Raw genomic sequence first — 16,488 nt, forward strand, 5'->3', positions numbered from 1 at the left:
GCCATGCTTACTCGTTTTGATAGAATTATTAGCAACCTTAGATTTATTGGTGTTTTATCCTATTTTTTTACTTCGGTATTCATTCAATTTTCAAGATTTTGTGCATAAAAACATATGAAATGATTTTAAATAGAGTCTATGTTTCATATTCCATTTGTGAAGTTATTTTTTTAAAAAAAACTATCACTTTATCTCTTTAAAATTTATACTTCTGTTTATACGTTTTTTTTAGAGCGTTAGATATTTAAGAAGTGGATTATCTATTTTAAAAAACTATAAAATAATTATTTACGTATATCTAGTAGTCTATCTCAGTCCTATGGATGTAGATATTGTGTCAAGCATTATGAGCACAAGAGTTGCGCCGTCCCAAATTCCCACGCGTGAGCATGAATTAATCCCATGAAGGGTAAGCTTAACCCTGAAGTGTAGTCATCTGCCAGTCGCGTGCGCTAGCCGGGTCCAGGATTATTTAAGAAGCAGCCAGAGCCGCGGCGTGTGAACTGGTTTGCCCCGATTGCAAATGACTGCTAAGGACGCCACCGACCCGAGATACTACGATGAAGGGTTCAAAGGAGCCGGGGACCGAGTCCATGACCACAGAGGTAGGCGGTGGCGGTTTACCGGTGCCCTGGCAGTCAAAGAGGACGATCGACGACGAGAATGACTCTCCCGAGCCCCATGGCCAGCGCACTGAGGATGATCACCCACCGCCATCACGACCACAGTCGGCTTGTCGGCGCGCTCTGCGGTGGCTCCAGGCCTCGGCGGTAGTGAAATGTGATTCCAATCAAACCGTCGCTTCTGGTGCCGGCATGCGACCGTGGACACTCGAATTTTCGGTGCCCCAGGTGAGGCAGCGAAAGTAGCGAGTCTGGTGCCGGCACCTGGCCGCACGGTGACCTGGTGCGAGGCATTTGAAACACCTTCCCCAGAGGTCTACAGGAACCGGGTTGTTCTGAATATATCGGTGTCTAGACCACTTGATGATTAACAGGTTATATTTATCTATTCCATCCATTTTATATTTATCTATTTGTTAATTATCTAACTTACTATATAATTTTTTATCTACCTTTAAAATATGAATTTTAACCCAAATAAACGGTGATAATAAGTTATAGCTGCACATGCGCAAATAGAAATTTGCCTTAGAAGGAGACGCTGTGTATCTCAGAGTGGACAGCATTCAGCGAGCGTCTGGACCACCAATCGTAATCAGCAGTCAGCGGCGGCAACACCAATGAAAACAAAAGGCCCCGTGTTTTTTAATCAGAGCCAACGGTTTGCAGGCAGCTTTGAAGCCTCCTTTTCTTCCGGTACAACTAACCAGTTGCTATGGTAGCTATTATACCTACCCAGGGCGTCCCTGCTATAGTGCTATCGGTAGTAGTTCTTGCATTGCATGGGGGCGTGACACAGCAACTTCTCCACTTTGCAACGCGAGCCTCAGAGCCCCCCGTTCAGAAAGCCATGCAAAAGCTGTTTTTGCACAAAACAAACAAGTTTTTCTCCTAAAGCCCCAATCAAACTCTAGGCCTTCCCTTATTTTGAGAAGGTATCGCATATACAATGTAGCTATAGGTGCCATGCCATGTGCAAACAACTACATGCACCTCCCCTTTACATCTTTTCTTTCTCTGCTTGTGTTGCATCATGCACTCTAGCCACCGGTATTGACCGTATAATAGCTGCTTTAATTAATCGGTGGTATCAAGATTATGCCGCGCGTCTACCAATGCAACCTAACCATATATTCCGTTGATGTATATATATACATATCAAGTTGCCATCCTTATCTATGCTTGCACGTATAGTATGAGGTCACGCAAAGGAGGAAACTTCCTAATGATACCGAAGAGCTGTCCTTGCAGGGTCAAACTCGGCCCTCTCCCCATGATTACATCACACCGTGTCTCGTCAAACTACTGTCAACGCAAAAGTACGTACGTGTTTCAACCACGTGTTTCAACCACATTCCAGCGTCATTCACGGTGCAATCAGGCTGAACCATCGTGTCCTGGTTGCTGTTCAATTTCTTCCATCAACTCGAAAGAGACGACGCCACAACTCAAAACGAGGAAGAACTTGGCCGGCCGGTGAAGTTAGATCATCGTAATCATATTTTCTTCATTTTATTTTTTCTCTCGTTCTTGTTTATTTTATTTTTTCTTATTTTCAACAGTTTATCTTTAAAGAGATTCGTATAGAAAAATAAGATAATCCTATCCTCAATAAAATAATTTTAAAAATATCTTAAATCGGGAAGAAAAATTATTAAAAGGTTAAAGTGAAAAAAATACCGAATTCTGACTCTGACGAGAATGGTGGGATGGTCGTAGGTCAGAGCAGTCCCGCCGAGTCCGAGGAAAGCAGGCTGTTTGGTGCAAGTTTTTAATGAATTTCAGCCGAGGCCGTACACGGCTGCGCCTAAGGTTCGGCAGGGTAAGAGGCAATTGGAGCCAAAAACGCCAAACTAATCAACGCTGATTATTAGGCCCGGAACCGGAATAATAGTTGCATGCAGCAGAGGAATTCCGCTCGTCTGAACCTGGCTAGTATCATCATCGATGGCATGCCATTGATTAGCTCGCACTAGCAGCAAGTGTAGTTGTGTGGTAATTAAGCTTGATGACTGATGAGGTTATCTGTTCTCGCGCAGCCTGGGCTCGTCTCCTTTTCTGGTATTAATTCAGCTGCAAAAAGTTGCTTTTTTGTGCCTTTCTCAGCTATCAATCACGGGGACACTGCCATATATACAAATAAAAAACAACATGTAGCAGCAAGCTTCAGCCAAAAAATATGGATGCAACTACTTAAACGAACGTCTGCATACTGCAAAAAGAGTATGAAAGCAAGGAAGATGAAGACGATTCTTTTTTTTCTTCTGGATTTGACCTCAATCATGTTCCCTGCACCGACAAAATGACCATCATATCGGTTGAATTCAGAGATTAGTCTTGCGATTCCGGGATTGGCGGCAGGATCTCCTTCACCTTAATTTTGCAGCTTTTGTTTACGACAGAAATGGAGAATTTCTTCACCACATGCATGAGTGCATGATTCACGAGGACACGATTGAGTTGGCCACGCGGTGGCCACTTACCTGTGTGGAAAAAAATCGTCACATGAATTGTCTTGTTCTGCAACGATTACTGCTAATTCTAACTACCATGACGTGGAAGCTTACGAGTTCTGTCAGTTTCTAGTAGTTGCAAAGTTACAGCCGTTGGACACTTGATTCGACAGTTCCCAAGGAAGAAAAAAGAGCGGCTGAAATCGATGAACGGCATGCTGTCCTCCGCAGGGCTCGTACTACATCGCTCTCCCGCGCCACGATGAAGGGTTACGCTCAGCTCAGCTCAGCTACGTACTCGTCCCAAGCGACCGAGAACTGAACTGAGGCGCATCATCATCTACCAGAATACACATTTGTTCCATAAGTAATCTGTCTTGCAATAACAAGAACACCAAAAGTTGGTTACAATAGCATAAATATGCACACTTAGAGGGGTGGCTAAGGAGTTTTTCACCGGGTTTAAATAACAATCTAAACTTCTCATCAACGCTCCCCGCCGTAATTCTCACCAAAATTCACATCGCATCGGTTGGGATGTGATTTTTCGTTTCTTTTTCTTCCATCCTTTTATATGGTTAGGTGCGTTCCAATATGAAAAATCGAAAATAAACTCTAGTTGTATTATCCTAATATAGCAATGATATTAATAAAGCTTCCCTTTTTAAAAAACCAAGAATGGACATGATACCCGACTCGTAGTAAATCGAACACAGAAAAATATCGAGTATTCCGTCCACTTCAACGCCTGGATCAACATTAATTAATTAATTAACATGGAGCATAATCCCCTGGATCCTGAAGATCGCAGGGACAACGTGGACATACAGCGCGACGCGGACGGCACCAACGACCAAACCCAAAGCCAGGGGCAAAGCTGTTGATCAGCCGGTCAATCCTTCCCCTGCTGTGCTCCGAGGTCGGTGCTCCTCCTCCTCCTCCTCCCTTTCTTTCTTAAAAGGCTCGGCCTCCTCCCATACCTCCCTCTCCTGCCCTGCCAAGAACCTTACCTGCTGACAAGGGATCGAGTGAACCCCGCAGCAGGGAAAAGAATCAGCTTTGGCCAGCGGTGACCGATGCTGGGCGCCAAGATGAAGGGCGGCGAGATGAGCAGCATTAGCCCGCTGGTGTCCTTCATGTTGGGCGCCGCCATGGCCACCGTCTGCGTCCTCTTCTTCGTGTCCGCCAGTCCTGGCCGCCGCCTCGTCGACATCTCCGCCTTCAGCAGCAGGAACGGCACCGCGGACCAGGAGGAGCTGCTCTCCTCCGTGCAGCAGGGCGGCGTGGCCGACGGCAACGGCGAGACGAGGGCTGCGACGGCGGAAGGGCAACTCGGCGTCAGGGCGCCCGAGGCCACCGCAACGCCGGCTCCGGCTCCTGCACCCGTCGAGGTATTTTTTCTCTCTGCCTTTTCTTTTCTCCCGTTGTAGAAACTCTACTGTATGAGTCCGATCATACTCCTGAAGAAATCTTGAACGGGAAAATCGTTCGATTTCAGAACAAATGGCTATTTTGACTGTTCACCATCGGGCAAACATAATGTTGCTCAAGCTGGAATTTTTTCTCCTCATCGTCGTGTTCACAACACTTTGCCCCTGTTTTGAGAGAAGAAAAGGAACATAACAAGTTTATGGAGCTGGTACCATGTTACTCACTAGTATTTAATTGCAAAAGGAGAAAGAAATCAGAGTTGAGAGATGCCGTTAATTTGTGCTTCAATCAGCAATCAATAAGAAAGTAGTACATAAACAGAATCCCCTTTGAACAAGTTACGTAGCCTGACGGCGACCGGTTAACCAAAGCGTGAATAGTTTATCAGCCAAAGCCTAGACTCCAAAAGCAAAAGCTGGCCTACAGAGACCAGCTCACGTCTCTAGGCTAACCTTTTGCCCGTGGAAGTATGCCTGCTTTCTCCTCCTCTCGGACAAACCTTTTGCCGACCACTTCCTCGTCTCCCAAAGTCCCAATGTATCATCACGGTAAAAAACACTGATGCGCTTTATTTCAGAAAAAAAAAACCCTGATGACTCATCACCAGATTTGTTAGCTTCTCCACATGTACTGTTACTACTACTAAAGAGGATAAAGATAAATATAAAAGCTTGATGACTCATCGCATGGCTTGTTACTACTGCTACTTCTAAAGCCCTAGAGGATTCCTGGCAACAATTTGGACTCCTCCTGTAGCTGCTGTCGGCACGCTTCACTGCACTGCCCCTGCCACGTGTTCGCAGCGCTGACGGTACGCGTGGCATTGAAAACGGCTAGTCCGGTTCCTGGTCGGACGGCCCGCGACGTCACTCTGCCCGGCCATGTTCATGCTATCTATGTGGTCGCAGTACCAGTGCAGGAAGAATCGTCTTCAGTTGATTTGGTTCTCGCAGTATGGCATTCGTTGATTGGTCTGGATCGATGGATGACTCTACTACTTATTAACTTATCCAGCGCAGAATTAGCAAGAAGCTCGATTAGTTTTGGCAATTGAACATTAATTATTCTGACCGAGCGATGAAATGCCTGCAGGGTCCGTCGCCGTGGGGCGACCTGGAGGAGGTGCTCCGGCGGGCGGCGACCAAGGACCGGACGGTGATCATGACGCAGATCAACGCGGCGTGGACGCGGCCGGGGTCGCTGCTGGACCTCTTCTTCGAGAGCTTCCGGCTGGGCGAGGGCGGCGTGGCGCGGCTGCTGGAGCACCTGGTGATCGTGACCATGGACCCGGCGGCGTACGAGGGCTGCCAGGCGGTGCACCGCCACTGCTACTTCCTCCGCACGTCCAACGGCGTCGACTACCGCTCCGAGAAGATGTTCATGAGCAAGGACTACCTCGAGATGATGTGGGGACGCAACCGCTTCCAGCAGACCGTCCTCGAGCTCGGATACAACTTCCTCTTCACGGTCAGTACTACTCCTTCCTCTTCTCTTCATCTGTTTCTTCCTCTTCTTGGAACGTTCGTGACAGTATACACGTTACATGTGGACTCGTGCTCGTGCTGGACGGAGTTGTCCAACTTGGACTTTGAAAAAGTCCGTGATAGGCTTGGGTTCAACATATATGGATTATGTGGTTTGTCACGTTGAGCCGACTGTTACTTGTGAGGCCTCAAAGATTCCAGGGCTACAAGTAGCTGACAGAAAGAAACGGTGCTGTGACTTTCTCGCCGGCTCGACGGCGACATTGGTGCCGTCGGAGCCAGCTGCCACCGTGACCGTGAGCCGCACACGCTTCAAGTTGAACGCCTGGCCGTCGACCTGACAACAGTCGTTGTCAATGCTCCAACAGTTGCAGCTTTTATATATACAAAAAGTTAACGATCGATTGAATTGGTGCAGGACGTGGACGTGATGTGGTTCCGGGACCCGTTCCGTCACATCTCGATGGCGGCGGACATCGCCATCTCGAGCGACATGTTCATCGGCGACCCCTACAGCCTGCGCAACTTCCCCAACGGCGGGTTCCTGTTCGTGCGGTCGTCGGAGAAGACGATCGAGTTCTACCGCGGCTGGCAGCAGGGGCGGTGGCGATTCTTCGGGAAGCACGAGCAGGACGTGTTCAACCTCATCAAACACGAGATGGTCGCCAAGCTGGACATCACCATCCAGTTCCTCGACACCCAGTACATCAGCGGCTTCTGCCAGCTCAGCAAAGACCTCAACAAGATCTGCACCCTCCACGCCAACTGCTGCGTCGGCCTCGGCGCCAAGCTCCACGACCTCCGAGGCGTCCTCGACGTCTGGAGGAACTACACCACCGGGTCCGCCGACGAGCGCCGCGCCGGGAAGTTCCAGTGGAAGCTCCCCGGCATCTGCATCCACTGAGCAGTCGGCACAGCTCGCTAGCTAGGTCCGACGATCCATTCGGTGCACCGCAAGGCCATGCAATTCTTCTCTGCTTCTTCTTGCTGTCGCAAAGTAAAATTAAGGAGATGGAGAGGTACCATTGATTCTTTTGATTTGTAAAAGGTAATGTAGCTAGGATAAATTATACTGCTCCATATGTATGTACACAACACAGCTTATATATATTTTGCATCGTTTCTCTGCCCTGTAAAGATGAATACAACAGCGCTTATTTGTTGCCATCAGATGTATATACAAACACTATATACTATTTTTTATATGTATATATTATTTTATGATATATATATATATATATGTATGAATGTATATGTATATATGTATATATATATATATATGTATATATATACGGTGAGTCTATTCTGTGTCTAGACGTAACAGTGAACTATGTTACGTCACTCTCAGTTGTTACAGTCATCTTTGCATCACCCTAGTTACGAATAAGAAACTAGTCAGTTACGACGACACATATAGGTAAGTTACGATTATATGGTAAAAAGTGTATAATTACGAGAAGTATTGTACTTTACTGCTGCGCAATCCGCAGTTACAACTAAGAAAATAGTTAGTTACGATAGTATAGATAGTTGAGTTACGATCGTATGACAAAAAATTAGTTACAATAGCAACTATACTGCTTTTTTATCGTAACTGGGGCGTGCGCAGAGGTAACCCAATTGCGACTAAAAAAATAATCAGTTACGATAACACAAATAATTGAGTAATGATCACATGACAAAAAAGTTATTTACGGTAGCAACTATACTGTTTTTTGGATCGTAACTGGTGGTGTGCGTAGAGGTGACCCACTTACGATCACATGACAAAAGATACATAAATACAACTACATAAGATATCCAGTTACGACCATATATGTTTATAGTAACTGACATATCTTGTGAGTTGCAACTATACTATTTTTTATCATAATTGTGAGGTGGCGGCAACAGTGAACTACAGTGCGTCTAGGCACACAATAGATATATATAGTATGTGTGTGTGTATATAATGATATTTGTGTCACACCCGGTTTTAAGAGAACAGATCAGATGTATTCCGTATGTATGTCAAGATCATATTTCATATATATGCGGTGACGTTATAAGTGAAATCATTAGAGTGTCATTACATAATGATATAATTTATTACAAAAGGACTTGTATGTCTTAAAGAAAATACTAGGATAAACCTTTAGTGATAGCGGGTCTTGTATCTGCCACAAGCGCTGTCCGGAGGAGCGCCATCTTAGAATAGGGTCTTCGAGTCGAAGTCTTCCTCTTGGAACTCCAATTCATCACCATGATCTGAACAACAATTGATCACAGTAGGGAAAAGAGAACGGAAAAAGGATGAGCATATAGAATATTGAGAAAGTGTGGGAAAATATGACATGAGTCTTTAAGACAAAAAAATGCTTGGCTGTGATTTGTTGTAACTAAGTCATTTTAACTTAGGACTCGAGAAGGTATAATAGAACTATTTACTATGTGTGATGATAATATTTTAAAAGATACAACTCATCGAATTTCATCTGACTACCAAACTCAATAGGTATTCTACACCTAATTACCAACCCTTCAGATCACCACCACTGGACTACCAAAACCAACCAAGATTCTCACTAATCATGAAGAAGTTCAAGCTGCTCTTGACCATGAGTACGATTGATTAATTAGTTTTATTTCTCTGCAGAGATTGTACAACTTTACACACGATTCATGATTCCATTGTAACTTCACACTTTCGGGGTGTGAGTTGGGGCCTCACTACAAGGTCTTTACAAAACGTCTCCTAATCTATATACATCCACTAAGGTTTCACCGCTAATAGGGATTACATCCACTGTAAGGCTACATCTTATGCCACTCAGCAGCTAATTAATGTGTACATAGTTAGACGGATCACTAATTATTCAACCAGACCGTACCCATATTAACCTCGTGGTTATACTATTGAGCTATCTTATATGCTTCACAAACATATTCTTAGAGCATCTCCAAGAGCCCTTCTATCCCACCCTCCATCCCATCCTCGATCCATTTTCTCAAAAAAAAACAACCTCCAACAGACTATTCATCCAGCTAGCTACTTTGCAGAGCACGCCATTCACATCGTTGGACACGCCAGATGTGGCGTGCATGTCCCCCCACGCCATCCTGCTGTAGACAGACGAGAGAGGCCAACAGCTAGCTTTTGCTTCAAAAAGTTATTTCTTCTCTCCTCTTTCATAAATTCAAAAAATGATTTTGTAGAGCTCCTAAAATCACAACAATTTTTGTACTAATAGAATAAATAACAAAGAATCCATTTTAACTAGTTCCCATTAAAAATACCTTACATATTTTAAATGAAAAAAATCTCCAAATTTAACTATTTTGTACTTTTTCTTGAATTTTTAGGCACAAATTTAATTCCCAAAAATTAGGTAAATTCATTAATATTCATATAAAATAATGTATTATTTTATAAAATTATTGACAACCCTAAGTTGCATAGTGTTTTTTTTCAAATATTGTTAGTTATAGAATACTATTAAAAAATAGAAGAGAGAATATAGAAGATGAAATATGGATGTACTGTTGAAGTGATGGAGTAATATAGAGAGAAGTTTTATAGGTAGCAATCCATATAATAATATAGATGATGTATTATAGATGTTCTGTTGGAGTTGCTCTTATGATCTAAAACATGTACTCGCGCATTACCCAATACACACACAACAACCATACTAAGCAAACTAACTTGCCTAAATCCCTATGATCATATTGGTTTAAAAGATTACCTAATCTGGTTCATGTTGCATAGACAGTTAATCAAGTTATTAAGTAACACACCCATATTCATGACAGCGGAGCTAACCAAGTATACCCTTAACACCCTGACTGTAACATAGGTGACAAGAATAATCTAGAAATTACCAGTAAAACCTAAATATGAGATTTATATTAACAAGTATGCAATTAAATAATTAAAGGACACACTTTCCTACAATAATATCATACGTATATATATAAGTTAGTGAAGGCCCAGATTTTGGCGTCTTTTGTATAATCCCCGGCCCAGCCAGAATTTGTATTGCCGGGCCGAAGCTTGTAGGTGCCGGAATGGCCATGCAACACAAAACGAATTAGAGGAAACTAACAGCACAAAATGGCCGAGAACCAGTGCTTTTATCTCATCAATTGGCTGGGTTGCAACATTAGGGAACTCCAAAGAACTTTAACACATCCATTGTCTCAGATATAATTGACGGGACATCTAAAAATAAAACAAATTTGCTGTGTGAAATCATGAATGCTGAAAAATTGAATTTATTATGAAATTGGCAAAGACAAAGTTTTAGCACGACAATTGTTACGATATCATGTGGATTAACATGAGTCAAGTTTGAATAACTTATGCTTGAAATTGATTATTTATTTGGTCTATGTAGGTGTGTCATACGGCGGACGTAGTCGGATACAGGATCGAGACTATATTTAGAGATAAACTAAGATCAAAACAGTCTGAAGATCACGTGACACATTCGGACTAGAAGACATTACACGTGAAGATGAATTACACATTAGACCTACACAAGTGGATCGTGTCACGAGCGCATGGGGGATGTGCGCGGGTTCTGTGTTTTGGCTACGGTTGGCATATGAGCGGTGGCTGGGAGGTTTTGTGGCCCAGTGGCGCACGAGCGAGAGCACGACCTGGTGTGCTGGTGGCCGAGGCCTGGAGGCGGCTCAGCCTGTGCGCGTGGCCCTGGCGTGGCTTCGGGGCGCAACAGCCCAGTCGGCCGGGGAGCGCGCGGTGAGCTGATCGCAGGGGGGGGGGGGGGGGGGGACCGGCCCAGCTCGGGTGGCGCAGCCTAGGAGAGCGACGTGAGCCCAGTTGAAAATAAATAGGACATAACAGCACCGAGAGAGTTGAGAGATTTTCTTTTTTGAGAAAAATGAGAACTCATCCAGGGTTAGCCTTATGTATAGACTCTCTTAGGATGTCATAGAGATACATCTTGTGAACCCATTTATATAATAAAGATAAAATTTTGCAAGTTGATGAGTTGTTAATTTGGTCTTTTTTTCTCTATGCTCTTTGTTTTGTCTTCCGGTTTTGGTTTTAGTGGATATTTTGGTTTGATGTAATGTCTTGATTTGATCTATCAAAAAATATCCTAGAGCAATTAGGTAAGGTTCTAAAAAGTTTTATTAGTTGAATTTTTGTAATTCTTGCATAATTGCCAAATTAATATTTAATCAATTTTCGTCACCATCTGTTATAGTCTGATTGCAAGGGTAATAATTCTTTATCTAGGAATCCGATTGACCTGATTCTTATCAGGTTAATTTTGTAACATTTCCTAGTTTTTACTATTAAAATTTGAGTGCAATCGTACTTACAGATCTTTTTATACATCATTTAATTTTTAGTAACATGATAACAATTTGTCTAAAACGGAATACGAGAATAATTTAGATTTTTTATTGATCAATTAAATTTTAAATTTAGCTTTCCCAATCCTTCACCCTCTCCGCCTGCCTACTTAATAAGTATTCGATCCTACCGATAGACCCGTCGTTGTCGCGTAAGTGCAGAGGTCAGGGTTTCCCTGTTTGGCGGTAAACACTGACGAACTGACTGAGCATGGAAGAGCGATTTGCGACCTAACGGGGATGCTAAAAAGGAGGGGTGCGGTGGCGGTTGAGTTGAGCTACCAACGCATAAATACCACTATGCACTAGCTACCTACATGGGCATCGATACTCTTCTTGACGTGGATGGAGATACTATACAGTTACAATCGCTTTGTGTTCTACTGTTCTTCATGTGTGCATGAAGTTCAGTTTTTCTTTTTTGGTAATTAGTTTGTTGCAAACACTGGACTAGTAATGCTTTGGTTCTGACCATAACTGTCAGTGAATCCACACATATGAATGGCTGGATGGATTATGGGTCAGCAGTGAGTTATCTATCAGAATTCAGAAGGTACTGCTCCTGGCTGCATCTCGACAAGAAAAGTCTGTCCTGACTCGTGACCAGTGACCATCGATCAATCAGTTGGCTACCTGGTGGTAAGTACAGAGATGTACCTAACATGTTAAGCTAGCAATAACCCATCAATGATCAAACGACGCATGAGTGCATGACAGTGACGATTCTAGCTACACCTACTCGTACATTATTAGTACTAACATAACAAGATTCTCCAGACCCAGTACCAGAACTGGAGCTGCCCTTATGGACCAGCTAGAGTACTGTGCTGCACTGATTAAGAAGTGCATGCGAACCTTCTGTATCTAGTCTGCACTCGCTAAGATGCAGCCACGTACGTAGCAACTGTCACATCACTGACAGATAGACATCACATCGGTTGATGCGTTAGCAGGCTAGTAGCGTATGCGAAAAGTCCAATGACAGGTCTCTAAGAATACACTGTCTGCAGACACAAATTGGTAGGCGAGGATGCTGGGAGCGCGGAAGATGTGTTCCAACATCCACGTAGCATCAACAGGGGGCTTCGCAAATGTTGAGGCTGGACCGGAAATCGAGAAAGAGCGTGAGAGAAGGCCCTTAGTGAATATGTCAGTATATTGCGAAGAGAATGGTATGCGAAGTACGTGGATATCACCAAAGTGTCACATATTTTCGGATCAAATAGAGATCAATTTTCACGTGTTTGGTCTATTAGTGTTGCACCGAGTTAGAAAAGAGGTAGATCGAGATGTTGTTACAGTATATGATCGTGACGGTCTTGAGAGGACAGTGGAGCTCAACCATGAGCTGTCAAAGCCAGCATGTCTCGGCCACCGCATTGGTCACTTCAATATACTCTACTTTAGCACTCGAACGGGAGATGGTGAGTTGGTGCTTCGAGGACAAGAAAGTTGATTGTCGCTAAGGAATATACAGTAGCCGGAAGTTGATTTTCGAGTGTCGGGGGAGCTAGCCTAGTCAGCACCGAAATATGCCACGATGGAGTCGCATGAGGAATAGGTGAGGTGGAGACTAAAATCAGCGGTGCCTTTTACATACCTTAGGATGTGTTTGATTGGGTTGAAGTGAGACCCTCGTAGATCATTTTGTGATGTAATCTTATACACAAAACAACGAGATTACAAAAGGTATACAAGGAAAAATGAAGGTGTAATCTACCTATGTACATTGCCTAACGAAGCACCAGGTTGATTAGGCAAGTGGTGGCGCAAGGAAGGCAGGCGAGCGTCAGGCGAGGATGCCGGGAACGTTGATGCAGGAAGACACGTTCCAACAATGAGTTTTATACTAGCTATGTGCAGCACATGATCACTATAGTTTCTGCGTATCACCCTCTGTATTTTACTTTGATAACATACTTCTTCTTTACTTGTGCCAATCCAGGCAGAACATATACTATTTGTCCACAGCCTGACGCTACAAGCCTGTTTGATTCGTATTTAAATTTGTCACGTCTAAATTAATTAAGTGTAGTTTGTTATAAAAATGTAGCTAATAAATTCTTAGCTACAAATATAGTAAAATTAGTTTAAAAAAACTAAATAGGGTAGGAGCTAACAAAGTGAGCTGTAGCTGTTAACGAAATAGTTATTTTAAAAAATCTATGATGTGATTAATATTATTCATCGGTGACAGTTATATATGAATCGATACCGGTGACACACGGAGTGGCCATGGTCACGCAATCCGTTATGCAGAATAAAAAACGAAGACCATTGTATCATGAGTCGTGTCCGAACTGACCTTACATCTTCAGTCAAGGTGGAAGAGAAGTACAGCTCCATGGGCTACCCTGAATTCAGAGGAGAACTTGAACTTTGCAGCGCATCGTTTTCATTTATCCGGTGTGCACACGGACGGTGACGTAGACGCGCCAACTGAACTTACTTCAGCTAGAGTACAGACTGGGTTGTTGGCACATGAACCATACATATAGAGACACGAAGAAATTCCGAATGGAGTCAAGCTGTAATCCGTCAGCCACGATCACGGATGTGAGCATGTGCTCCCATCCCATGATGCATCGGTATCCTCCCCAACCGGCACCAACTCTCACAGAAAATTAGCCTGGATAATACCAGCAGTATACGTTATACGTACGCCAATGCATGCGTTGTACGCTACGGAGTGCCTGCTGACAATTTCGTTTCTTTTGTAGCTGCTGCGTACGACTTCTCAGTTCTCACTAGGTCTGCAGACTCCACGAGGCAGGCGGGATGGCCGGACGGAGCCGTGTATTTTAGGGAGCCAGACCACATCGATCGGCACGTCTCTACACGGCTAGAAAGTGCTACTCCACTAGCTAGCAGCGGCTGCCGTCGACATGGCCAAGGTCGCGGAGGCCACGGGGCGGCAGGCGGCGTCGTTCGTGTTCGGCTGCGTCGCCGCGCTCACCGTCGTGCTGCTCCTGCAGCACCGCCCGGACGAGCTCAGCCGCCCCACCCCGGTGCAGTTCTTGGGATGGGGAGGCCGGAACAGGAACGGAACGTCGTCACCAGCGGCAGGTCAGGTGATCATGGCAGCCGGTGAAGAAGCTGATCGGGCTAACGTCACGAAGCAGCCTGACACTACTACTACTACTACTACCGCCAACGATCTAAGCCTGCGGGCCAGCGGCGATCGCGATGAAGAGGTTAGTTCGCTGTCTAAATTCAGTCGAATTATTGATGTGCTGTGTTGTGTAATCGAGATCGTCGAGCTAAACGAGCACGCTGGCGCCTAAATTCGTTTCGGGAATAACGACGACAGTACCCAATTGATTGCATCGATCTTACTCCAGCGTTGCAACTTTAGCTTCTTCTAATTAGTTGCTGCGATCTCAAGTCTACAATTTTCTTTCAAAACAATTCGCTGCTGATCTAATCGGAATCCACAAGTGTTCATTCATTCAAATATCCGATCAAAATCCGTGCAAATTCTTACTTCGCTTACCTGTTTTAAATTTAGAATTAGCTAAAGAAATTCTTGGCCTCTTTCTTCTAGGCCGCGGAGAAGGAATTCCCGGGCTTGGCCGCCGTGGTGGAGCGCGTGGCGTCACCGGACGACCGGACGGTGATCATCACTTGCGTGAACCACGCGTGGGCGGCGCCCGGGTCCCTGCTGGACCTCTTCCTCGAGAGCTTCCGCATCGGCGACGGCATCGCGCACCTGCTGGATCACGTCCTCATCGTGGCCATGGACCCGTCGGCCATGGCGCGGTGCCGCGCCGTGCACCGGCACTGCTACCTCTACACCATGCCCGGCATCGACTTCACCTCCACCAGGTTCTTCCTCTCCAAAGAGTACCTCGAACTTGTCTGGAGCAAGCTCAGGCTCCAACGCCGCGTTCTCCAGCTCGGATACAACTTCCTCTTCACCGTACGTGCTCCCTGAATCCTCGCACACATTCCGTCAACCTAATCACTGTGTCTGAAGTTCGTTTCATCCATGCGCATATCGATCGATCGATCGCAGGACGTAGACATCATGTGGTTCCGGAACCCGTTCAAGCATGTGACGGTGTACGCCGACATGACCATCTCGAGCGACGTCTTCTTCGGCGACCCCGACAACATCAACAACTTCCCCAACACGGGCTTCTTCCACGTTAGGCCGAACAACCGGACGATCGCCATGACCAGGATCTGGCACGAGGCCAGGAGCAGGTTCCCAGGCATGAACGAGCAGCCGGTGTTCAACGCGATCAAGAAGGGCTTCGTGAAGGACCTCGCGCTTCGGGTGCAGTACCTCGACCCGGCCTACATGGGTGGCTTCTGCAGCCATGGCAAGGACCTGGACAAGGTCTGCACCATGCACGCAAACTGCTGCATCGGCTTGGGAAATAAGCTCAAGGACCTCAGGAGCGTGCTCGACGACTGGAAGAAGTACACGAGGATGCCGCACTGGGCCAAGCACGCCGCCAAGTGGACGGTCCCGGGTGCATGCATCCATTGATCGATGATTAACGAAACGTACGGATCGAGTTTTTGTTGCTGCAAATATATACACACAGGCTTTGTCGCTGCAAATCGATTAGTATTTTCTGAATTAATTTGTTGGATACCGAAAGAGCACTACACTAGCTAGTACTATATATGCTGTTTAATTATTGTATACCGGGCAAATTATACATACTTATCTGCTAGGTATGGCATCGGACAATGCGAAACATTTGGGTTGTGCTCACCAGCTCTCTTGAGGCATCTTGCAGGGTTATGCTTGAGGTCAGGAAAGAAATTGCCAGGATTTTGCAAAATACGATGCCAGTTTTAGTTGGTATACATAGACTATAGTGTGTGTTGCATCTTGTTTTGTGTAGGCTCATAGCAATTCCGATTTAAATCAGAACGCCGAAATTTACAAAGTACAGGGAGTTCTTTTTTTTTTTGTCACTTTTGGTAGTAGATGTGCAGGAAGGCCCTGCAGTGCATGGGCTGAGCCTAGAGATATGAGGATCCATAGCTTGAGTCCAGTACATATATAAAATTACATGAAGGAATTTAACAAATTAAATAAGATATCACAAAGAAGCTCTTGGATGGCCAATGAAAGAAACTCTTGGAGGCTGTTGATGGCTTGGCAGCAGAAGGAAT

General features: G+C 45.0%; 2 protein-coding genes across 2 annotated transcripts; both read left to right on the forward strand.

Annotated features, from left to right (window-relative positions):
- Nucleotides 1-3,931: 3,931 nt before the first annotated feature.
- LOC133913777 (uncharacterized protein At4g15970-like) lies at nt 3,932-7,217 on the forward strand. The gene is made up of 3 exons (XM_062357038.1): nt 3,932-4,467; nt 5,600-5,974; nt 6,410-7,217. Exons 1-3 carry the CDS (start codon nt 4,153-4,155, stop codon nt 6,893-6,895), a joined length of 1,176 nt encoding a protein of 391 aa, XP_062213022.1. The 5' UTR covers nt 3,932-4,152; the 3' UTR covers nt 6,896-7,217.
- A 6,861-nt stretch (nt 7,218-14,078) lies between these two features.
- On the forward strand, nt 14,079-16,029 carry LOC133913778 (uncharacterized protein At4g15970-like). Its single transcript, XM_062357039.1, has 3 exons — nt 14,079-14,549; nt 14,900-15,274; nt 15,371-16,029. The coding sequence occupies exons 1-3, from the start codon at nt 14,241-14,243 to the stop codon at nt 15,848-15,850; spliced, it is 1,164 nt and encodes a 387-aa protein (XP_062213023.1). The 5' UTR covers nt 14,079-14,240; the 3' UTR covers nt 15,851-16,029.
- The last annotated feature ends 459 nt before the right edge of the window (nt 16,030-16,488 follow it).

The sequence above is a fragment of the Phragmites australis genome, chromosome 3 (genome assembly GCF_958298935.1).
Source record: "Phragmites australis chromosome 3, lpPhrAust1.1, whole genome shotgun sequence".
NCBI lineage: Eukaryota > Viridiplantae > Streptophyta > Magnoliopsida > Poales > Poaceae > Phragmites > Phragmites australis.